At 35.1% G+C, this 26,910-nt stretch overlaps 1 protein-coding gene across 1 annotated transcript in view; it reads left to right on the forward strand.

Moving 5' to 3' along the window:
- CFAP47 (cilia and flagella associated protein 47) overlaps nt 1-26,910 on the forward strand; it is a 477,175-nt gene that overhangs the window by 149,320 nt on the left and 300,945 nt on the right. Inside the window, exons 27-31 of the mRNA XM_071213189.1 lie at nt 9,437-9,537; nt 16,234-16,380; nt 17,506-17,737; nt 20,654-20,875; nt 26,272-26,353. Coding sequence (XP_071069290.1) covers nt 9,437-9,537; nt 16,234-16,380; nt 17,506-17,737; nt 20,654-20,875; nt 26,272-26,353 — 784 coding nt within the window. The remainder of the gene's footprint in view (nt 1-9,436; nt 9,538-16,233; nt 16,381-17,505; nt 17,738-20,653; nt 20,876-26,271; nt 26,354-26,910) is intronic.

The raw sequence follows: 26,910 nt of genomic DNA on the forward strand, positions 1-26,910 counted from the left end.
ATCAAGATATAGTAATTAAAGAGAGGCATAATTTTGGACCCCCAGACTCTGTTTGCTTCTGGTGATTCTAACCTATGATGATTATGGAGTAAATGTTGCAAGTGTAGAGGTCCTGCTCATGACTACAAAGTAACTATTTATGGTACTCAAAGGAATCTTGAATGAAGATTTCCAATTCTGTCTATCAATGCATCCATCGTCCACCCATCCATCCATCCATCCAGCCATCCATCCATCCATCCATCCATCCATCCATCCATCCATCCAGCCAGCCAGCCAGCCAGCCAGCCAGCCAGCCAGCCAGCCAGCCAGCCAGCCATGGAGCTGTGTATACAGTTGAAACTTCCAAGTATCATTTATGTACTCTTTGCTGGTCTTTGTTTTTAAGAAGTTTCCAGCCAAATAGGAGAGAGAATACATTTATGTGCAAGGTAACTAAGAAAGGAGATAGAGCAGAATTAGAGAGATCAGTATATAAATGATTCCATATTAATATTTAGAGGAGGTACAGAACTATACTGGGGTAGTTCAGTTGGAAAGAAAGGGATTGATGAGAAATGAAGGAACAAATAACTGGGCATAATGAATGAAAGCAATGTGGGACATCTACAATCCTTTGAAATGAAAGAGAATTAAAAACCAGTATATATGCAGTCAAATACAATGCTAATCATTCACATATCAATCTCAGTAGCTTCCTCTAAATGTATTAAAAGTTTAGTCATTTAAAATAAATGTGATAATGACTGTCACCCTCTAGTTGTAATTCTCACTAGTACCTTATTTTAAAAAATGCGTTGATTTCCTTAGTGGCTCATTTATATGATTCAGTATTTCTTATCTTTTCTTATGAATAAAATACCCAATACCGTACTTATTCCCCCAATGTAACCCTTTATGGTTAGTAAAACTCCAAATATGACCAGTCAATTTATTGAAATGGATATACAAATTGACTTGTTTTATACTCTTTCTGATGCCTCTCATCCCCTCCTCACTATTATTCTCTTGACAGTGATCAATCTCTGAGTTTAGTGTATTTTAAGAATTTATTTTCCAGTTTGAAATCCAGAAACAAGCATTTGCTCCATGATCTTAATAACATATTCCTTGTAACTTTCCGTCTCCAATTGCATTTTGTAGCCAGCACATGGATGTTTGTAGACCTTGAATCTAATAATTTCCCAGGCCTTGCTTGACATAGTGCTTTCCTTTTATTGCTATAAAGTCTTCAGAAAGAAGCATCCACAGAAGGAAGTTGAATTCATTGCTCCCCTGCTGAAATGCAAAAGTTTAGAATTCTACTTGTAGTATTGAGTGACCCTAGTCTTCCTTGCACCCTAAAGGATCCTCATATCAGTCTTGCATAAGCCAGTGAGACCCTGGTGTGCTCTGAATAATCTAGCTAACATTCAAGCTGAAGATAGCGGTTTTATCTTTTTCAACTACAGCAAACTCTTTTAACCTCAAACCATATATTAGATTAGACCCTTCACATGAGAGTAGTTACATTTTAGTATTCGTTGTTTCAGGAAACACATGACCAAAAGTTTCTCTAAATTTCACAACACTTTTAAATGAATATTCCTTTTATTAACTATTAGAGCATAGGTTGACTATAAGATCAAGTTTAAAAACATTTGTTAGGCAAATTATTTATCAGGCTGATTACTGCGCATAAGGACTTATAGAGCCTCTACTGCTTCTTAGGTTTCTGCTGCCATCAAATGTCCAAAGCCCAGTGATTGGGAACCATTTTCATAGATAAGGAAACTTGTCAGTAGAATTAACAATCCAAATCTGTTATTGATATTGAGGAGAGATGGTTTGAATGGATTTCACTGACCTTTTATTGGAAATGAACAAAACAATGCAATGGAAATAAATTATATCTATTTTCTTATCATTGGAATTACATCCAGTGGAGATATTCTTAAAGAGATCATCTGTCTTTGGAACATTAAATGAGACAAGGTGCCATATGCTGTACTTAGTACATTATAGTTTCCGGTTAAATTCCTTTATCTCTTGCCTTTTGATCCACTCTTCTCTTGCCAGGAGTGTCTAGGCTACCCCATCATCTGTAACCACTTTCCCTCTGAAAGTGATGCCAGGTCATCTACTGACTTCTCAAGCCCCTGTAGCCATTTCATCATGGCCTAGTAGATCTTTCATAACTGTTCCCTTGCTTGGGTGTTAATATTTAACCACCAATCTACTAATTTATAATCAACATGTGTTGTTCTGGATTGCATTACTCTAACCAATGAGAACCCATATTTCATGGTAGAATTTCAAGCCTTTGGCAAGATGGAAAAGGAAATAATTTTGAACGAAGGTGTCTATGAGACTATTTAGCCTGTGTTAATAACTACTACAATTCTTTATTAGAATTGAGTGACTCCAGGTATTTCAAAGCCTTCTTTTATTATGCTCATTTTAAAAACTTCCTGATATAGTTAAAGAGATAAAATGAAAATAACCTATAAAAATTATTGAGTGTATGTTTTAGCTAGATCATAGCTGTCTTTCAAAATAAATGCATTACAAAATTCTAGGAATTGTTTAATGAAAATGAGCTTATTGTTTTATATGAATTTATGTCATCATAAGGGAAGTTTCAGCTTTTGGTTCCAGCAGGTTGCAAATGTTGACTCATACACTATATTTAATAGCTGGTGCTTCTGCCCTAAATTCTTTGGTACTAACAATTAAGGAAGAAAGGATGCAAACAATAGAACAGCTGATGGTTCATATGGTATAGAAATAATTTTTGAACTCAGCTTCATTAAACATTATACAGCTTCATGTTATAGAGTAAGATACCATATTTAGAAGTTTTAGTCTTTGGGGGTTAAAGAAGTGACATTTACTGTGTTAATCTGTATTTCTACTGGAGTAAAGTTTAAATTATTCCTAAATGCATTTTTTGAATCATGTCCATTCACATATATCTATGAAGACTTAAAAGAAAGAAGCACATGGTTTATAAATTTATAGCATATACATATCAAACACATAAATATGAGTATAGAGATAAAATTTTTCCAAATGTATTCATATTCAGGAGGTGGTAAAGTTTAATTTTGTCCCATTTCCTTCCTGAAACCCCATTTTAAACTATAGTAACAATAAAATTATAATGTATAAAATAGTGATATTTATTAAGCAAAGATAATGCTTTAAAATTGTGAAAATAGGCCCTGAAGGGAGGTTTTCAGATATCAAAAATGATTTACATATTCCAAGATTATTTTTAGATTGTTGGATATAATAGAAATGAGATGAATTTTGTAAAAATAATTTAGATAAATTTAAGATATTGTTAAATGTGAATATATTCTTGTATTTGATATTTATTGAGTCCTATGTGGTCTAAAGAAGACTTCTCATTCCTTATTCTGCATTTCAATGGAAGACATTCACATATGCAACATACTTCCGTGGACTTAAGCACATTTAGATGAAACCTAAAATCTACTTTAGGGCACTAAATTAGTTAATTAACACATAGTTGCTATAATTATTGATGTTCTATAATAACAATGGCTTTCTGGGCTACAAATAGTATATATTGTGGGTTATTACAATGCCTAGAAGATCCAGATATCTCTCCAATCCAAACTCTGACACTTATGAAAGGGTTTTTAAAAACAAATGGGTGAGAGTTACATTATGATAGGGGATCTCTTGAGGCTGTTTTGATCTATTGAAATAACTAAGTCAAAACATTAAGACTTTATTACTCATTAACAAAATGACTTTTGTTGCCCTCATTTGTGACTGAGACATCCTTTTGGGTTGCAAGATCTGGATTAGCTCTACTGTTATAAAAAATTCATTGCAGCATCAGAATTACAATTCACTTCCCCCATAGATTTGCCTAATATAAATGTACTACCTATAGGATAATTAAAAATTAAGAAAGCATATAATGTAACCATTTTGTTTGTAAACAAAGTTATATGTGGATAATTTTTTTTCCATTTAATACATGGATAATTTTGCTTTCACTTATTGAATTGGGGAACATTGTGGATTGGTGTGAATAAGTTGCTTTAAAAGGTTTACTCAAGGGGAACAGATATGACTCAAGCAGTTGAATGGCTGCTTCCCACATGGGAGGTCTGGGGTTAGGTTCCTGGTGCCTCCTAAAAACAAACAAACAAACAAACAAACAAACAAACAAATCACAACAAGCAAACAAACGAAAAAAACCAATTCAGGATTGCTGATGTAGTTCAGTGGTTGAGGGCTGACTTGCCACATATCCTGGGTTCAATCCCCACAAGTCCTGGGTTCAATCCCAAGCCTCAGTACCTCAAAAAAAAAAAAAAAAAAAAAAAAAGATTTGCTCAAGGAAGTTTGTTTTTTGTAATGACTTACCCTAAAGCAAGTATAGTAATTTAAAATCATTCTATTGATTTTAAGTCTTTAATACCAGCTGAATACTAATGAACACTTGTTTTGAATTTTGTTATTAGTGGTAGCGGGTTCCACAACAAAAAGCATTTCCAAAGGGCTGATCCAGCATCTTATCTTCTCCTTCTCTTATTTTTCAATTTATTCACTCTTGCAAATGGAAATCTAGAGCATTAATACAAAGCAATTATAGAAGTAAACTCTACTTTTAATCTTTCACAGCCAAGACCAATTATCAAAAATTACAAGTAATTTTTTATCTAGCAGCCTTGTGGGGAAAGCATTGGATAGATAACCATATTAAGACTAGAGAGAAGGAAGCGGATTTGGCTCAAATGATAGAGCATCTACCTACCATATGGGAGGTCCAGGGTTCAAACCCAGGGCCTCCTGACCCATGTGGTGAGCTGGCCCATGCCCAGTGCTGAAGTGTGCAAGGGGTACCCTGCCACGCAGGGGTGTCCCCCGCATAAGGGGGACCCATGCACAAGGAGTGTGCCCTGTAAGGAGAACCACCCCGTGCAAAAAAAAAAAAAAAGCACAGCCTGCCCAGAAGTGGCACCACACACACAGAGAGCTGATGCAGCAAGATGATGCAACAGAAAAGAGACACAGATTCCCAGTCCCACTGACAAGAATGCAAGGAGACACAGAAGAACACACAGCGAATGGACATAGAGAGAAGACAACAGGGATGGGGGGGAAGGGGAGAGAAATGAATAAAAAATAAATCTTAAACAAAATAAAGCCTAGAGAGACTTGTTTCTAGAAACTACATCTTTATCTCTGTCTCTTTCTCTTGCTTTACCCCTCTCTTTATAAATTAAAACCTTGTTTAGAAGCAAAATCAGCCTTCAGATAGCACAGATAAGAGCAGAAACTTAGTTACAAGCAGAAACATATAAATAATGCCATAATATTTTTCAGGAGCTTGACATGCTATTGACAGGCCATTGCAGAAATTCATATGCCATTGGAAAGTGATAAAATACTGTAATTGCCAAGCCATTTATCATAGACATTTAACATGAAGCTTCAAAGTATCATTCCTAAAACAATTTGAGAAGACAACCAAAAGACTCTCTTATCTTTATGAAGGATGAAAAAAACAGATGTGTGATTAGAGTGCTAATTAGTCACCAGTTAAAGACCAAGGTGATGAATGATGCAAATCTTTGCACATTATTTAATAGATTGTAAGAGGTCATTCTGTCATTCAGTTTCAAAATTTTGATTAGAAAAATACCATTTTCATTTTTTTTTGTATTTCTCTACTATAGACATAACCATTTTATTTGACTGACTTTTCTATTTTCATTTAATTTTTTGTTGGTTTTACCTTGTGTATCACATAGCGCCTTCTATCCAAGAATCCAGTAGTGTGGAGAACATTCAAATAGCATTGTCAGTAATGGTTCTTCAGGTCTGAATAGAAATATATGGTGTGTGTGTGTGTGTGTTGGTGTATACACATGTATGCATGCATGTACATTGTATATGTACATCAAACTGAGAGAAACAAATATATTATGTCAAACCTTGTGAAATTGCCAGTATAGTATCATAAGTTAAAAATATTGATAGTGGCTGTTACTGCCTCCCTCCACTCCTCCTCCCCGCTGTTGCTATCTTCCCCTTCCAGCCTTTGCTGTCTTCCCTGCCAGTCCCGCCCACATTGCCAACACTCAATCTGCCTCCTTCCTTAGCTACCGCTTACCTCATAGCCATCCGCCCACTTCCACCTATCCACTACCGCCCCCCCCCCTCCGTAGCTAACCCGCCCTAGCTCCAACCCCTCCTTCTACCCAACCCTATATAACCAAGTGTACTTCCGCAATAAAGCAGACCTGTTCCTGCGCTCAGGCGGTCTCCATGGTTCCTTCTTAACCGCGCGTCCCCCACACCTGGAAGAACTGGTGCTCCTTTCAGGAGTGCCTCCCGCCGGTGGTTAGGCAGGAGCAAGCCCCCCCTGACTCTTGGGCATAAGCGAGGCCGAGCCCTTGCCCCGGACAGCAAGTGGCAATTTCATTTGGTACAACACAACCTTGAGAGATTCGTGTCATATCCACAGACTTGGTACAGATCTAGATGAGTCCAGTGACACTATAGGAATATCTTGTTATTTAAGGGTAACATTCAGAAACATTATTTTTTATAACAACAAATAGAGACAATTCTAAAATAGCTTCATGAAAATACTGAAATACAGGTGGGGTTGAGTTAGTTTATGATCAAAAAACTTTTGAGTGTATTTTGACTCATTAAAATAAATCACTCAAAACTGTAAATTTTTATTGGTTAACAAAATGACTTATCATGTTCTTAAAAGTGATTGATACTTCTTTTAGCAATACTTTGTAGTTTTCTGAATATAGGTCCTTTATGTCCTTGGCTAAGTTTATTCCTAAATATTTGATTATTTTAGTTGTTGTTATAAATGGATTTTTTTCTGATTTCCTCCTCAGATTGCACATCAGTAGTGTATAGAAACACTATCAATTTTTGCATATTAATCTTGTATCCTACCACTTTGCTGAACTCATCTATAAATTCTAGTAGCTTTGTTGTGGATTTTTCAGGGTTTTCTACATATCGGATTGTATCATCATTGAATAGTGAAGGTTTTACTTCTTCCTTTACTATTTGGGTACCTTTTATTTCTTTCTTTAGCCTAATTATGCTAGCTAGTACTTCTAGCACAATATTAAATAACAGTGATGTCAGTGGACATCCTTGTCTTTTTCCTGATCTCAATGGGAAAGTTTTCAGTCTTTCACTGTTGAGTACAATGCTAGCTATAGGTTTTTCATATATGCGCTTTACCATATTGAGAAACCTTCCTTCTATTCCTATCTCTTGGAGTGTCTTTATCAAGAAAAGGTGCTGTATTTTGTCAAATGCCTTCTCCACATCAGTCAAGAGGATCATGGGATTTTTCTTCTTCAATTTATCAATGTGATTTATTACACTAATTGATTTTCTTGTGTTGAACCTCCCTTGCATACTTAGGCTAAAACCCACTTGAATGTTCTCTTAATTGATTTAAAACAACAACACTTCCATAAAATCTTTTAAACTATATTGTTAGACCAATAACATAGAGAGATACATTATTTGGTCAATAACATCCCAAAGGAGGATGAAAGAAATAAAGCTGTATTGGAGTAAGGAAATGACATGTTATGAAAAATTTAGTCCACAGGAAGAAAATATGAGAATCAGATATGGGTATAAAAAGTTGATATAAAAAACTATATTTTCCTCCTTTTCATAACTTAAAATTATATAAAGCGACGTAAAATTATATAGTGTAACAATCATAATACAGATGTTAAGTTTGGAACTCATGTAACAATCTCTATGACAATAAAGAAAAGGAATGGAGCTATACTGAAGCAAAATTTCATAAGTTATTAGAATTAAGTTAGTATACTTAATAAGTTCAGTTGTATATTGTATTCCCAAAGCAAGCAATAAGAAAATTACTCAAAAATAGGGTTAAAATATCATAGAAGAAATCACATGGAATGCTGTATTTCTACTCACTACAAAACAAAGAAGTAAAGGCAGAAAAAAAGACATATAGCACATAGAAAACAAAGGAAAAAGCAAATGTGAATCTAAAAATATTAATAATAACATTACATGTGAATGCATTAAACAGTCCATTTTGAAGGCATAAATTGTCAGAATGGATATGAAAAATACTACCATATGCAGTCAACAAAGGACACTCTTTAGATTCAGATATAAATAGGTTGAAAGTAAAAGTTGTAAAAAGTTATATCATGTTAAGAGCAACCATAAGAAAGGTACTTTGAATATACTAATAGTGGGAAAAATAGATTTTAAGACAAAAGATAAAGGATACTTTATAATGATAAAATTATCAAACCATCAGAACTATATAACTTTTATAAACATATCCACCTAACAACTTTTCCTTTACCTCATCCTGTGCTATTGTTTTCCTTTCCATAATTTGGATTAAAACATGCAATTTTTATATTTCACATTGGCCAATGATCAGAAGATAGATGGAAGGGTTAATGTAATAGATGGCTTATTGAAGGATAAAATTATCTTGGCATAATGTAAATGTCAAGCTGAAACCAATAAGGTAATATTGCAGTGGTATAGATATAAAATATAACACTTCTATTAATAAATCAGGTGCACAAGGACAGAGTTGTCACATAAGGTAGATAGGCCTGAATATAATCTTATAGTAATTTCTGGCTGGGAAAAATAACACAGTCTTACAGTGCTTTCATAAGATAGAGTATTCAGGTTATGGAAGGTAGTAGTTCTACTCTCTACTGGTTAAAAACTTTGAAGGTATTGCTTTCAGATTCCAACACTTTTAAAGAATGGCATTCACAAAAGAAGATGTCATCTAAAGTGATACTAATATGTGAAAGGTTTAGAGACCTTGCAATGGAAAGAACACTTGAGTGTTTTAATTTTTTGCAATCTAGAGAAGGAAACCTTTAGAGAAGATATAATGACTGTGTTTAAGTACATGCAGGACTGTTATGGGGGTCAGATGTTAGTTTTGTTCTGTGTTGCCCTGGAACAGAACGTCTCTAGTTATAGTTCTCAGCATATGGAATGGGCTGTACTTGAGGAGTGAGTGTTACCTTTCTGGTAGTGTAATCTGAGGAGACCATTTGTTTGGAAGTTATAGACAAGGAATGTGAATAAATTACCTCTAAGACTGCTTTGACTCTAAAATTGCCTGAAACTGTGTTTGAGTACCAGCACAATTATAAGCTGTCTTCTAAAACAAACATTACAGTGAAATTTAGTTTCTGTTAAAAGCTTTAAGAGGAAAAAATTTTAAGCCCATCAAATAGATATATAGTAGGTGGGTTAACAAATATGTTCGGAAGAATAAATTACGAATAATTCATGCCTTCATCATTAGAGACATCCAGGATATGTAAAATTATTTCCTTTCATTTACTGCATCTGAAAATTTTATGTTGTTAAAATATAATGTTTGCACTTTTAGGTTTTCACTTCCAGTTACTGCAACGGCTGACAACTGCATTCTGACTATTTACCCATATATGGCAATTCATCTTGATAATCAGAAAGTTATTTTAAAGAAGGGTGAGTTACATAGGACTGTTTTCTATCTAACTTTCACTTTGACTTTCTTGTTTTCCAGGGCTTACTTCTAGAAATAAAGTGAATTCAAAATTAACAGATATTTATTAAATGTCTATCACTGCCAAGTGCTAAGCTTATCATTGAGAGTAGAATATGACAGTGTCTCTTAATTCCCCAAATTGACAATCTAATGAAAGGCATATAAATATAATTAATAAAAATGAGATTGAATTAAGAGCTCTATACATGAGTCAATTGAAATGCTGGGCATGTTGGGAGTTGTGTAGAGATGAATGCTGATGTTGAAAGTCAGCAATGACTTTATATAAAAATTGACATTTATAGTAAAGCTTGACAAATGATGACCTTGGACAGGATGATTTTGGGCAAAGTACAATATAACAAAAGCATGGGGGTATGATGGGAGACATAAGGCAGGAAATGAAAGTAGGGACCATATCATTTTGTAAAAGGAGAATCTTGTGGTTTTTGAGTATCTGTGATTTAGAAAGGCAACACTTGGTGGGATGTAACACAGATTCAAATGGGACAGAGAGTGGCCAGTAGACCAGCTAGGAGGTGTTGCGGGGCAATTGGTGAGAGAAGCTAAGAACAATAGAAGAACAGCTGGTGAGGAGGGAGAGATTTTAACTGAAAGGTGGAGCAGAAGATAACTGAAGATTTAAGTTCCAGATAAGGCGAAAAAGATATAGAGAGTAGGAGAAAAAGCCACCTGTATAGATTGCGAAGGCCTTTCAATGATGATCTGCAGGTCTTCTTTGTATTTTAAAGTAGTTTTCTCCAATTCTCTACACTTGCTTCTTCAAATATTTATCACTTTCGTGGGACTAATTCAATACTGTTCTGCCTCAATCTCAGGGGCATGACCTTTACTCTAACTTAGCAGAATACATAGAAGCCATCATGCAAGAAAACTCTAAACTTCCAAAATACCAAAAATGCATCAGAATTCATCATCTCTCCTTTCACTTCTTTCACAAACCTAGGAGCAAGGGTTCTCTCTTAAATTAAGCCATTCCTTTCTCTGAAATCCATTACTACTTCATCAGCCAACTTTGCTTGCTCTTGCTCTTCTACTTCTGCCTCCCTCTTAGCAATGTTTGGGGAGTGTCCTGTCAAGACAGCATGGAGGAGAGAGGAATATTTATCCTCTCAGTGTACAAGCTCATTCCAAAAGAGAAGAAAGGGAGAATTCAGGTCATACATGCCCTGTTTATTCTTCCCAAATTTACCAATCAGGTAAGTAATTTAACTCCACAGGGTGACAGAGTAAAGGAGCAGAGGAAAGCAAGAAGTTAGAGTACTTCCTTCCTTTAGCCAGGAAGGAAATGTTAAGGGGGGGAAGAAACCTGCCTCTGAAATACTTCTTTTGCCTGATTTCTGAACAGCATTCAAAACTGCTGACTATTCTCTCTTTCGTTCTCTGGAATTCCACATTCCTTACATCCCCAGGTCTGTTCTCACCTCTCTGACTCTTCCTTCTGAGGATTCTTCATGGATTCCACTTCCTCAGCTTGTCCTTTTTGGTTGAAACTTTCCCATCTGCCCAGACAGAAACCCTACAACATTTGTGGATTTACTCACCATCCCCCTCAACCTATCCCTGGCGATCTATTCTTTTTTTGGTCCCTATGAACTTGCATTCCTCCTGTTTTATGTTTGTAGTTACCATGGCATGTAAATTTAACATCATAAATCTATCACATTCTTGTTTGCTTATATACCAAACTAAATTCAGTGGTATACACAAACTATGTCCCTATACCCTACCATCCACCACTTATGTATCATTCTTGTCACAAATTACACTTATACAATCAAATGCAAAGACAGTGATTTATCATTAGATTTTATGCATTTTCCTTGTAGACCATGTAGAATGTAAAAAGTGGAGTTATAAACCACAAGTACATTAGTACTGGCATTTATATTTACCATGACCTTACTATTACTAGAAATACTTATTTATTCCTGCAGGTTTGATCTATTAATTATTGTTTCCTTTCAACCTTCAGAACAGTCTTTAGCATCTCTTGTAAAGCCAGGCTAGCACTGATGAACTCCCTCAGTTTTTGTTTATCTGAGAATGTCTTGGTTGCTTCCTCACATTTGAAAGACAGTTTTCCCGGATATAGAATTCTTGGTTGGCATTTTTTTTTTTGCTTCCGGAATGTATTAATCAGCGAAAGGGGTACTGATGCAAAGTACCAGAAATCTGTTGACTTTTATAAAGGATATTTATTTGGGGTAGAGGCTCACAGTTACCAGGCCCTAAAGAGTCCAACTCAAGTTTACTTAAGAGGTACTTACTCACCCAAAGTCTATTGCCACATGTTGACTCAAGATGGTGGGCAATGTCTGTGAGGATTCAGTCTTCCTCTTTCCTCTTAAGGCTCCATGGTCCTAGCTTCTTCTGATCTCAGCTATAGGCTGGCATATGGCTCATCTCTGTTTCTGGGGCTCATTTCTTTCTGGGCTCAGCTGCTCTGGTCTCCACCAGGCCATCTATGAACTAGCAGGCGAATGTCTTGGCTCTTTCCCCAGGGCTCCAGTGTCAAAAACTCAGCTCTCTGTGTTCTCCTTCTCTATGTGTTTATTTCTGTGTGAGAGTCTGTTTTATTTCCATCAAGGGGATGGGGACTCAACCTTGCATGTCCTAATGATGAAGTTAAATAAAAGCCTGAATCTTTATTTAATAAAGTAAAAGTGAAACCTCTGAGTCTAATACAATCTTTTTTTTTAATGATTTTTTTTTTAAGATTTATTTATTTATTTCTCTCCCCTTCCCCCCACCCCGGTTGTCTGTTCTCTGTGTCTCTTTGCTGAGTCTTCTTTGTCTACTTCTGTTGTTGTGAGCGGCATGGGAATCTGTGTTTCTTTTTGTTGCATCATCTTGTTGTGTCAGCTCTCCGTGTGTGTGGCGCCATTCCTGGGCAAGCTGCACTTTCTTTCGCGCTAGGCGGCTCTCCTTACGGGGCGCACTCCTTGCGTGTGGGGCTCCCCTACCTGGGGGACACCCCTGTGTGGCAGGGCACTTCTTGCGCGCATCAGCACTGCGCATGGGCCAGCTCCACACGGGTCAAGGAGGCCCAGGGTTTGAACTGCAGACCTCCCATGTGGTAGACGGACGCCCTAACCACTGGGCCAAGTCCACCGCCTCTAATACAATCTTATATGCCCAGAGGAACAGACCAGTTTATAAACACAATCCAATTTCTATTTTTGGAATTCATAAATAATACCAAACTGCTACAAAGCACTTTAAATATGTCAATCCACTAACTTCTTGCCTCCAATGGCTTCTGATGAGAAATCAGCTCTTATTGATACTCCCTTGTATGACATGTTGCTTCTCTCCCATGGCCTTCAGAATTCTCCCTTTATCTTTGAGTTTTGACAATTTGATTACAATATGTCATGGTATGGATATATTGGGGTTTATCCTGTTTGGAGTTCATTGAGTGTCATGGAATTGTATATTTATTATCTCATTAAATTTGGGAAATTTTAAGCCATTATTTCTTTGAATATTATCTCTGCTCCTTTCTTTCTTTCTTCTTCTAGGGTTTCCACAATGCATATAATGGTAAAATTGATGGTGTCCCATAGTTTCCTCAGTCTCTGTTCACTCTTCTTCATTCTTCTTTATGCTACTCAGATTGGATTATTTCAATTCTTTTATCTTTGAATTCACTGATTTTTTTCTTCTGCAACCTGTTCCACCAATCTGTTGTTGAAGCCCCCTAGGAAATTTTTAATTTCTGTTACTGTCATCTTCAGCAATGTTTATTTCATTTTTATAATTTCTATCTCTATTGATATTGTCTTTGTGTTCATCTATCATTTTCCCGATTTCCTTTCATTGTTTTCCCATGTTTTCCTTCAGCTCCTTGAACATATTTAGGGCCATTTTTTAAAAAGCCTTCTTTTGTATGTCCCAGGTCTTGTCCATCTATATGCAGCCATTATGCAACATGTGCCACCACCAGATAAATTAGGCCTGTATGTTCAGAAGGGTTACTCTGCACCCTCTGGAAATGGGAATAACGATCAGCACTGGGAGCATTGGATGGCTCTGAGTTGAACTGGTGAAGGATGGGGGAGGGAGCATTAAGGGGTCAACAAGATCCTACTGCTTTTAAGATGTCTTTGATTTGATTTGGCACTTGCCCCATTTCTGCAATATTTTATCTAATTTCTAGAGTTTTGAGAAACATGATTTTGCCAGTTTTTGCCTATTGTTCAAAGTCTCTGTGGGCAGACAAAACCCTGAATTATTTCAGAGTTCAACTCCCTATCCTTTTCTGCCTCCTAGTACACCCATTTCTTTCCTTCTCCCTGCCAATAACCAAGTTCAGACCATCATAATGTCTTTTCAGCATCCCTACAAAGGTTTCTAAATTGTTCTCCTACCTCCTATGATGTTCCCACCCCTTTTCCAATCCATTGTTCACACTGTGGCCAGACTGAGCTTTCTTTCATTTTTAAAAAGTTAAAACATGGACTTTAATTAATAGTACAGTTATGAAAATGTGCTATCATCAATTGTAACAAATGTTCCACACCAATGGGATGGTATATGGGAATCCTTTATTTTATGCACAATTGTTCTGTAAACCCACAAACAAAAACAAATAAAAGCACCTGGTGCATTCTGGGTGCTCAATACCACTCCCTTCCTTCCCCCAATGTTTATTTCAAAACACTGACAGGAGTGGGATATGATTAAAAGGATGTCTAGGGACAAGAGGCCTAGATACTAGGGCACCAATTATATACCAGGCTAAACTCAGTGAGTGTGGCCACAGGCTCGATAAGGAGCAAGTCACTCAGGCCATGAACATAATCTACCCATTGCCAGTGACTGGAGGAGGCAGCAGGTAACCAGACCTCGTAATTCCCAGGAAGATGATGGTCTTTTCAACATAGTGTTTAAAGACACAACAGCAGAGTAAGCATTTTGGTTATTTTTAGTTAAAGTGAAAGCTTTTTCCAAGAGCAACAATGTGAACTGAAGGTCAGAAGGAAGCTGGGTGTGGGCTTCTCACAAGCTCTTGCTCCAAACCCAAATTGATCAGAAGGAAGGGCCTCCAAGAAGGATTCCTTTGGTGGGATGGGTAGAGCTTCCAGCCCACCCTTGGCCCCTGGATGGGGCAAGTGGGTGCTAAGGCGATTTCCATACACTAGTTGCCTGAGGGTGATAAATACTATTATTCTTGGGGGGAGGCATTAAATTAAGGAACAACTCAGGGAACCAAGGAAATGGCTTATTTAGTTGGATTCTGAATCACAATTAGGAAATAGTCTTTACCTAGAGCAGCCATAAATTCATTTTCTTGGAGCAAATGCAAAGGAAGGTGAGGTCATTCTGGGGATCAATTTCATGCACAGTGCTCCGTGCCTTCAAGGTGAAGTTGTTCATGAGGTTGACATGCTGTGTGGTGGTGGAATTATCCATGGTGCTCTTGATGGGGTGCCTTCTGTGTTCACCACAATGATTCCCTGCACTCCCTTCTGGCTTTGAAGTCACTTTAGGGTCTCCTCTTCCTCTGCCATCTCGGACTGATCTAGTAGTTCCACTTTGTGGTACAGATTGATCTTTCTAAACCAAAAATTCCAGTCTTTTCCTACCCAGAGATAAAATCTATCCATGAAATCCCATTGCTATTAGGATGAAACTTACAAAGGCCCCATGTGGCATGTCCCCAGACAATGACTTTATTTTCACTTCTGGAATTTTTCCCCTCTATGCACCAGCCACACTGAACTCCTCTGAGTTCCCTCAGCATCTAGATATTTCTTGGTGATCTCACTTAACTCTTACTCATCCTACAAGAGATTTCTGTCCCTGAATGTTGGTTTTGTTGTTGTTGTTGTTGTTGTTCCTCTGGTATAACTTCTAGCTCTGTGCCATTCACGTGCATGTTTATTACCACATTGCAATGTAATCTGCCTTTTCCCTATGTCCCTTTCTAGACATTGATATCTATTACATCTGTGAGTGCAGGAATTACATCTCTGCTTTTCAGCGATACCTTAAATATTTTAGAATATGTATAATGACAATTGCTAATATATATTTAGTGCTTTCCATGTATAGGGTTCTAAGTTTCTTACATTTGTTGTTTCATTTAATCCTCCCCATAACCCTGTGTTAGCTAGTTACCCTTATTTATCTAACTTTACACATTAAGAAAATGAGTCATAGACTAGAGAATGAAAGCTGTTTAAAAATGGTGTTAACTCATAACCAATTAATGACTTCACATCAGAGAATTAACTAGGAAGAAATGTAGTTTGTTGGTGATACTCCTCAAATTTTGAACACTATTAAAATAATTCCAAATAATTTTTGCATAGAAACATTTAAATCCTTTTATATATTCTCATTTAGACTTAAGGTGAGTATTATTCATTCTCCAGGAACTTTGATATAGCCTAACAATTTCCTTATTAAACAAAGTTCAATTCAGGAAACTGTATCACCCTTTTTATTTTTTTTCTTGTTGACATTGTGTTTCGTTTATAATGCACATTTAGACACATATATATTTATTTACTTTGTAATATATATATTTATTTGCATCAAAATACGTGAATTTCAGCTTAAGTAATTTTACAGTGAATTCCAGGACTGCTTATATGGCTTACTATGTCCCAATAATTCTTTTCTAGAAAAGGATAGATGTCCTGGAACAACCAGAGACAGAGTTTCACTTTCCGGCCGTGTCGTTGAATTACCCTCCTCTATTTCAACTAAAACAACATCCTTCACTACTAAATTGAATTATTCTGAGCCTACAAAGGAAAGACTATTTGTTGGTATGTGGCAAATACATAGTGTACCTCCCAAATCCAGTCTATACCATGATTTGTTCAATATCATTTAATTTTTTTTTTAACAAAATGGCTTTTTTAAGTAACAAGAAATTTATGGCGAAAACCATGAATTCCCCATTAGTCTTAAGTGGTCACCTGCTTTCAGTGCTGTTTCTTAGGATTTAGAGTTGAATTGCTCAATGTTTTCAGGTCACTGCACCTTAGTATTTCAATAATTTTCAGTCAGCCAAAAGAAGTATCAAACTGTTCCATTTCTTACATGGTTTGGTGCAGAAAGCATAATAGCATAAATTCATGTGCAGTCTGACCAATGTTGCAGTTTGATATTATTCGATGTGCCTGTAAATTGCTGTGACAGCCCATGACCTCTCTGTACATAGTTTGTGGAACAAATACCTAAGGATTTGTTTCCTCATTTTCTAGCTGGATCCAAGAGTGCTTATCTGATAAAAAGGTGAGCATGCAACAGTTAATTATTTGCAATTACCTGTTCAAATGCTCACATTTTATGTATATGGGTGAGTTTGAAATTTTCCTTTTTTATTGATTATTAAATATAGTGAGATTTTAATGAGCATGTGCTTGTGCTATTACATAGGCAGAGATTTTTGGGAAAGATTTGTTATAAAATCATTTCATGTTCTCGAAAATTTCCCTAATCTTGAAAGTTGTGTTTTAATGAAAGTACTTTATCTGCATAGAAAATAATTTTGAATGTGAAGTCAAATTTTTTTTTTTGTTTCTATTAGGTTTTCAACTGAAATTTAATTTTGTCTGATAAGCAAATCTAATAATTGTTAAATTTCACATGTAATTGAAAATGCAAGGTTCTGTCTGGGGGAATGCTTTCAAATACCATTACAACAAGAAGAAAATTTAACTACTTTCTTTTCTGAAATTATCTGTTTTATAAGCATTTATAGTTGGTATTTGAAAATAAATATATTTACCTCATTTATAGATATGGAAAGTTGACTCAGAATTTCTAATTTGAGAGCATAGAACAATTGTGGAATGGGATCTATTTTTCTATATATAAATGGCAATTGCTGACAGAATATTTTACTTTATGGTCAATTAACCCCTTTTCACAAATGTAAATTTTAGGAATGGAGATAATATATGAAAATGTGAAGTTGGACAAAAGTGAAATGTCAAATAAAGGAGATGATGGATCTATGGGCAAGGAGGAGAAAGATGAGCCATTATTTTCACCCAAAGAAGGCACAAAGGCATTTAACTTCTTTCAGAAGGTTGTAAATGCGACACAGACCTGGTTCAGTCTCTTTGGTTGGCCCCAAGGACCCCATTCCCTTTCAATTCCAGAGACTGTAAGAAGGTGATAGTTACATGTTTTTCTAAATCTCATTTTTGTATCATAAAATATGATATAGTCCATGGGATCATTTGCAAAAAAATGCAATATTAAATAATTTATTCAAAACTGGAAAATTATGAAGGATTTTTAAGAAGAGTAAAAGACGAAAATATAAATTGTTTAGTATACATGTGCTTTTGTATGTCTTCTGATATCTGATGATTTTAGATAAGTACTGAAAATCTCTGACCTTCAGTTTCCTCAACTGTGAAATGTGAGAGTGAATAGAAAAAGCTTAAACTTGAGAAATTTAGAAACTACGTATTTTTTAATAAATAAAATATTAGCTGTAGATGTTAAGTACAGTCCACTAGGCTCATCGTGGTATTACTGAACAAGGAGGACTCACTTTTCTTTGTCACTAAGTCCTTTTTGCCAATACATTGGCTTTCATTAGGCCCTTTCTGTTTGAAAATTAAAATTTTAGCTTTTCTTCCCTGACTCCATTTCTTGTGACTATTTCCTTCCCTCTATTTTCTCTATTCTCTCTTTTTGAATTTCCTATTAGAACATGACCTGCTTGACTGATTCTTTCTATCCCTCTCAATTATGTCTTTTGTTTTTCATCTTCTCTAACTTTTGCTTTCTGGTACCTGTGGTTCTCCTTCACTTTCTCAATTCTAGGTTTCTATCAAATTTTTAATTTAATATTGACACTTCTATTTTTCAAGAAGTCTGCATTATTTCTTCCCTCCCTCCTTCCCTCCCTCCCTTCTTCTCCCCATCCAACTGATCCTTTTTCTTTCATAGCAAGTTTTTTTGTGTTATGTATGGGCAAGATTTTTAAAATCCCTTTTACAGTATGAGCTTTGTCCTTAATTTTATTTTCCTTGAATCATGTAAATTCTGAGTCACTTTGCTTATTATTATTTTGTTGTTCCCTTTACCACTGATAGATTTTCATAAATATTTCTGATCTTTGGTTATTATTTTTTCACATATATGAATGAAGGGCTTGATTTTCAATATAGGCAGAGTGGATATGGATTTCCCTGACCACTGTGTAATTCTGTTTTCCTATCTGATCTTTTTCCTGATTAAAAGACAGAAAGAAATCTCTGAGTAAGTGAGCAAATCATGGCAACAGGAAAGCCTTAATTTAGGGTACTGATTGAGGAAAAGACTGACCAACACAATGTCCAAACTAAGGGGAATTACTTTTAGAGTATGTACACCCACGGTAGTTACCATAACCCTTCCAGGCAACTAGTTTAATTCAATTAGAAAACAAATTACTACTTTTCCAGGAAGCTAATTCTATTGTTCCCAGACTCTCTATAAATGTTTGCTGGTATAGGAGATCAAGCCTAGTTGTTCTATTTATAGTATTTCTATTAATCATCATGGTTATTGTACAACCAGACACTTCCTCTAGGAAAAATGGCTTCTTGTTTCTTGGCAGCCTTCCGCTGTCCAGTATGTCAGTTTGATTTATTTCTGATAAAATCTCATCCATTCTCTGTTGTATAGATATTTTTCAAAGTTCCCAATATACTAATACCCTCCTTCCCATTTTCAGTGTTGTTACAGGTTTTTTCCCTTTTTCTAAACTTTCTGAAATTTCAGTAATGTGTTGAGAGGGTAAAAAGATACATGTCCAATTTGTCATCCTTCTCCTTCTACAGTTTCACTCATCTAGTTATTTTATTTTCAGCCCATGTTAATGGCTAATCCTTTCTGTTATTGCTTTCATTGTTGCATTCTAGTGACCCATACTCCATTGAACTTGCTTTGGATTAAATATTTATTTTTATATCATCATTTCTCCTCTATTAGCTTAAAAGTAATATATACTTTTCCTATTCTTTTAGTGAATATCTTATACATTACAGCATAAATTCTCAACCTATTAAATTCTTGTACTAATTGATAATTAAATCATCTTCCCTGATGTCCCCAAAATCGGGTCCCTTAAAGGATTCTACTTTAACATTGTTTTCTTCCTTCCTGACATATGCTACTGCTGTTGTGTATTCTAACTCTCTTTATATGTTAAGCCCCAGATATTGTCATTGTTTAGTAAGTCAGTATTAGTCCATATATTTATCAATTTCACTTTTTCATTCTTTATGCTTCTTTGGTCTTCCATATAGAATCGTTTTCTTCCTATCAAAGAATTCTCTTTAGATCTTATACTGAAGGTCTTCTGGTGACAGTACTTCTATATTTTTTCCCCAAGAAATGTATGTCCATTTCACATTTATTCTAATTGGAAAGTTTTGTTTGGTATAGGATTCTAGGTTGGCAGTTATTTCCATTCAGTGTATTGAACGTTTGTTATCGTTTTCTTCCATCTTTCATTTTTTTTTATTAAGAAATCAGCTGATGTTCTAATTGTTACTGCCTTGCAGGATATGTTTGCGTACGTGTGTGTGCACATAGATATGTGTATATATGTATGTGTGTGTGTGTGTTTTGAAGTGCTTTTAAGATTTTTTCTATATGTAGTTGGTTTTCAGCAGCTTCACTATGAATAGATTTTCTTTGTAGTTATTCTTACTGGGGTTCATAGTGATTCTTTCAACTGTGATTTGATACTTTTGTGTCAGTTTTGGAAAGTTCTCAGCCATTATTCCTTCAGGTTATGTGCTTTCTCTCATTCTCCAATGACCTTCCACTTCCCATTCACAATACAATCTTTAGACTTGACAATTGCAACATTAGATGATAGTGTATGTTTAAAACAAGATACTTGAATGCTATGGGAATGATACAAAAGTCTAATTTTGACTAACAAATGGTTGCTGAATAAAGTTTATTTTATAATTTCTTACCCAGCTAAGTTTAAATGTGACTTTATTTAGTCACTGAGCATGAATTTTCCATAATATAGCATTTTGTGACTGTTTTTAATTTTAATGTATTTTTGTCCCATAGAGATGTGTATAAAATTCAATTCTACTCATCAAGTTCAACATCCAAGAAAATTTCCAGACAAAACGACTTTTCCAAATATAATAAGACCATTTATGATGTAATGCTTCACTTGAGTGGAAAACTGCCACCTGGAATTAATTCAAGCCAGTCTTTACCTGTGGATAACACTGAAAGAGTGATGCAACTTCATTTCCAACATTCTTCCCTGCTCACCTTTCTTCAGTAAGACCATGGATGTGCTGAATTATGCATGTAGCTATGAGTTGAATAGATAAATAGATAGATAGGTAGGCAGACAGACAGACAGTCATTGATACATTTATCTTTTGTTATATACTTTTTTACTTTAAAAAAAAATACTTAATTTACATAAATGTTACAGAAAAAATATGGGGATTCTCATATGCCCTGCTCCCTACCCCTCCCACAGTTTCTCACATTAACAACATCCTTCATTAGTGTGGTACTTTTGTTAGTCTCCACTCTATACATACCCCTCTAGTATACATCTTGAAAAAATGTATACCAGTTAATATAAAATAAGCATTTCATAATCTACTGGATTTAAGATAATCATTTTTATATTTTAGCATGCATCCAAATAACTGGGAATGCTTGTTAAAAGAGATTGCTCTGTCTCACTTTAGAGTTTAGGATTCTAAATTGCATTTATAACAAGTTCCACATTGATATTGATAATTCTGGTCTAGGACCTCACTTTGAGAATCCTGATCTAGAGCAAATATATCATATAAATACATTGGGATAAAGGATGTATTTCTCAGATTGCTATAAGTATAATCTTTTTAGTTTACATATTTAACTTTCAATTTTAAAATAGCAGGGAGGTTGAAAATTCCATACATGATTGATACAAAAATATAGGAAGAATACCTGTTGTCATCATACTATCTAGGATCCTCTGTAAGTTTTCAATGGCAGGGAGTTGAGAAATGGAAACACAATGTTCATGAAAAGTCTGAGGGGAAGTTTGGTGAATTTATATCACTTCTTTTGTCTGCATTTGCAGCATTGTAGTCCACTGGAACCCCTACATTCCATAGGCAGTGTTTCTACTCATACTACATGCTCTTATATCACTAAAATGGCATTTGTTACTTGTAATTATATATATAATAGGACTGATGTATTTTGAAATACATTACTTTGCTTTTCTCTTTTGCTTCTTTACGTATGAAATCTGCTCCTTGGTTGGCCAGAGAGTTTCTTTTACTTTAGCAAAGATGAGTGTCAGGGCAAGAAGAGCACTCATAGCAGAAATGCAAAAGGAAAGATTTGGCATTCAGTTTTGTATTTCTAAATCAGATTTTTTGAGTATCTGGTAATACCATGGTCTTAAAAGTTGGACATAGGATTGTAGAAAATATATATATTTTTTCATTTCTTAGGCTCTCACTATCATAGTAAGAGTCAGTCATGGTGTGGGTTCCTTGGGGTTTGGAAGTTATCTGGAAGTTTCTATGTCGCTGACGATCACTGAGTTAAGAGCCAGACAGCCTGTCATGTTGCTGTACTGGGGAATAAGACGGACACCACTAAGAGGAAGAAGGGTAGAACATGGCTTGCCCTGAAGTTCCAATATGAATGTCAAATGTATGAGGGCTGGGTAGTTTCTGAGTCAGTTCTGGGGGCTGCTTAGTCCTTGAAGGAGGTAAGATAAGAGACAAGAATTCAGACCTCACCATCATATATGCCCACATAGACTAGGCTCTGTACAGAAAGGGGACATTGACTCTCTGATACTAACTACATGTAATGTATATAATTATGTAACTCTATATAGCATTACAGCTATAGTGTAACTATAATGTAGGGCAACACAAGAATAAAAAAAGCTATACTATAACTCATACTTTTAAAATCCTGTGAAGTCTTTAAATAAATATATAGTTCATTCACCAAAATCGATACTTAGAAAAACCAACTCACTCCCCATGATAAGTAAATTTAATTCCACTTGTGGTTTTCAGTTTTATCTTTAAAACCATACACCCTTCTTAATTATGCATGACTATTATGGTATTTTATTTTCTGACATTACATCTAAGAATGGGCAAATTTCAAAACCACGATCTAAGAAGTGATTCTGGAGGAGAGCCCTGAACTGATGGAGAGGAGTATGGTTTTTGAATCAGGTAGATGTAGGTTTACATTCTACCCTGTGGCCTTGCACAAGTTACTTCACTTGTTTTATCTTCAATTTAATATTGAGTATGATAATTCCCAAAATTACATGGTTGATGAAAAATTTAGAAAAATAAATGTGCTACATGACACATGGTAGATTTATTATCATTATCAATTTTAACGTGAGAATTTATGGTCTATGGCTTTCCTTAAATTTTTCTAACATGTTAACCCTTAGTGACCCACTAAAACTTGGCACTTGAAATAACACTCTCTGAACTAGAAAGTGTATTAAACAAAAAGAACAGCTATTCTTCTGATAGAGAAAAACCTATTGTTGTATTTTAAAAATCCCAGAAATTCCCAAATGTGATCTCATATTTATTAGACAAATTGGGAATTTTATTTTAACCTTTGTAAGTTTAAAAGAGAAAGCACATGCATTTTCCTTTTAATTTTAGCACTCTCTACTCTTGTCTTTTGATGATTGATTGAATAAGATAAACATTCTAATGCATATCCTACTTTGGAAAGTTAGTGGTACTTCCAAAATCTAATGGGATATTACCATAAGCAAAGGAAAGATTTTGAATACTTAAATAAATCCTTAGTGTTTGGCACCATAAAAATCAAACCATTTTATGACAGTGTTATTAACCTTCCCACTGCTTGTGAATACAGTTTTATTCTTGTAGCATTATTGGTGGCACAGATCCCAGTGGTGTTGACATTCACATGGGTGGTTTCTGTTTTGATGTTTTATGGTATGAAGATGCAGGTACGGAAGAATGATTTTAGCACTAAAGTTAAGCCATCCAGATTTATTTGTTCTTTTATCAGCAAGTGTATGCCTATCAGGCTATGTTGGCTGTGATAAAATTCCTTAACATTTAAGAGTGGCAATATGGTTAATAAAATTGAGTCATTAATCCAAGATCTGTGCATATGGTTCATCATGGAAATAAATATATTAAAATTCAAAATGATCATAGATGTTATTACTTTCCATGTCTAAATTTGATGTCACATTGAGTGTGAATTTTTGTACAAGTGAAATTGTATCTATGTTGTGCACTAAAATGAGAAACCATAATTTTAGGGGATTAAGTTTAAATTTTAATAACTCATTGCATCCAATTTTGTTTTTTTTTCCTACTCAGTTTAAACTTAGGAAATATGTTCATATAGAAAACTTATTGTAGGAAAAATGAAACCAATTCAAGCATAAAATTCTGCTATCTATATTACAGTTACCAGACATAACTATTGGAAAGATATAAAAGTAAATAATGTCTTGTCTCAAAGCCAAAGAAGGTAGGCCTCGAGAGATTCAAAATGAAAAGAATGGAATAGGCCTCTATAACAACATCACGCTGTAAAATGCACAAGTGTATTCTTCATATTACATTTTCCTGAGTGTTTACTCTGTGTTGGACACTGTGGAATACTCAAATGAATAACATGTGGTCTCCCTCCTCAAGAAATGACTCTCAGTAGCATTTGATAGAATCTATCACTTCCCTTTGAAATCCTGTTAGGCTTTGGATACACAATGACGTATTTTAGTTTCTTCACATGACTCTGAGCTGCCTTCCCTTGATTCACTCTCCAGGAATTTGCTCCAACTTATTGAGGCCATCATTTCATTGACTTGCTACATAGGCTTTAGGTTGATTCTACCTGCTAAGGATAGTTGTTATGTTAAAATTAGATTTCATTTAAACCTATAATAATTTGAATACATGAGAATTCATGGGAGTAATTTAGATATGGATAAGAAATGTTTGGAAATTAAAGAGAAGGGATTATGTTTCAATTCCAAAGGAACTTTATGTAGGCAGTATGATTTCCTACACAAGCTTGGACTGGCCCAGGGCCTCCTGAAACGTTGCAACTCTAGAACTGGATCACTGCTGCTGCTCCAAGGGCTCACTTCCTCACTTCTCAATCATTCATGTGTGCTATTTTCAAGACTGCAACTTTCAGAATTATCTTCGTTCTGCTTTCTTCTTCTGCCTCCCCCAGTTGTTAGTAGTTATAGGACTGAACTGCTGAGGACAGCTCTAGGCTTGAGCACTAGGTGTATTATGCTTCTGTTAGAGGCTGACGGTGAGCAGCATTCTCTGTCCATAAATGAGTTAGATCAGAACACCCGAATCTCCACTAGGAAATCACTCCTGCCTGAACTATACTGGACATCGATAAACTGTATAAAGTGCTCTGGTGGTGATGGACATGCATTGAAGAGTTTGGATAACATTATATCAAGAAATGTGACTGAAAAAAGCAAACATACATCTGTATGCACATATGTGATCTTAAATATGTTGAATTATACATGTATGCACATTTTGTTGCTATTTTTAAAATTTTAATGTTAAAGAAGATTTAGATTACATAAATGTTACATAAAAAATATGAGCTTCCCATATGCCCTACTTCCATCCCCTCCCACACTTTCCCACATTAACAACATCCTTCATTAGTGTGATACATTTCTTGCAGTTGATGAACACATATTGAAGTATTGCTACTAACCATGGTCTATAGTTTAAATTATAGTTTACACTTTGTCCTGTACAATTTTGTCTCTGTAAGTTATGACAAAATATACAATGGTCCATATTCATCATTTGCAGGACAAATCCAATATCCCCAAAATGTCCCCGTACAACACCTATTCTTCCCTCTCCAGTTCCTCAGAACCACTGGTGGCCACTGCCTTTACATCAATGATGAGTTCTTCCATTGCTAGAATAATAGAAGTCTATAGTAGAATAACGATGTTTGCTTTAGTCCTTTGTTCATTCCCCAATCTTGAGGATTTGGGGATGGCAATGCCCACTCTGCTTCTAATTGAGAGGGGACTTAGATCCCATGGGGCATATGGATGAAGCTATGTACATAGTTATTTGGCTACTTTGATCATACTACCATGAATTTATATAATAAAAGAGGCCAAAAGTTCTTTTATTCTCTTTGGAAAAAATAAGTGATTAATTCCCCTATGTTTAGAGTTTTGTATTTGCAGACATTTGTGGTGATAGGCATCTAATAAACTATGGAGGATTAGTGACTTTTCTTGATTAGATGCTGTTTTATATTCACTATTTTTTCTAGAATTTTAAAAAAATATAATGCTTTAGGCATAATAAGATGGTTAATGCCTTGACTGCAGGAATCAAATCACGTAACACTTTATTGTCATCAGCATTTAAGGGTAAATTAGGATGATTATAAGTGCTTAGTAATTTTTTTCTTATTAATCACATTTTGTAAAGGAAGCAGCATATGTAGATTTCATTATTAGAGGTTTAAAAATATATAAATTTTAAAATTGAAAATTAAAATTCAATAAGTGTAAAATATATGTTATTGAAAGAATTCCTTTGAAGGTCAAATGCAAATGATATACTTATTATGAATATTATACAATCCTAATTTTGGATTTTCTTTTCTTAAAATTTTAGAACTCAAGGAGCATGCATTTCTCATGTACTGCCAGAATTTCTTCTTGAACTGGAAGATTATAAGAAATGGATTGAAATTACAGTAAGGGGATATAATTTCCAGGAACAATTGAATTTAGTGGTATTTGGTCTTTGTCAGAAGATTCCATTCCTGAGTTCTTGATTTTTATTTATGAATATCCTAAGACTTGAGCCTCTCTGGAAGCCAAGATTTTGTTGCCTTTGTGTATATAATCTGTATGGAATTCCTACGCAAAAATGAATACATGAACATCTTAAATATATAGCTAACTCCTTCTTTTGGGGGTTGGAAATAAAAAATAAATACATGTTTATGTAAATTTTGTTCTCAATATAAATTTTTCAAATATATGGTGACTGGTTTAATGTCAGTACCGCTTGTCAGTTTTAGGGGAGAATAGAGAGAAATTAAGCAAGAAATGCATTGAGTTATCTCAAAGTATACAATACATTTTACAGAAATATATATTGATAAGTGGGATTGTTTCTGAGAAGCCTGCAGGCTTTGAGTTAATTCTATTTTTGTCATGGCACTTTTACTATGCTTGCCACATAGCATAAGTTGGAAAGGCAGGTGCCTGTTCTTTGATGCTATGCTGAGTTGCTGTGGCCTAATCC

This window comes from Dasypus novemcinctus, chromosome X, assembly GCF_030445035.2.
Source record: "Dasypus novemcinctus isolate mDasNov1 chromosome X, mDasNov1.1.hap2, whole genome shotgun sequence".
Classification (NCBI taxonomy): domain Eukaryota; kingdom Metazoa; phylum Chordata; class Mammalia; order Cingulata; family Dasypodidae; genus Dasypus; species Dasypus novemcinctus.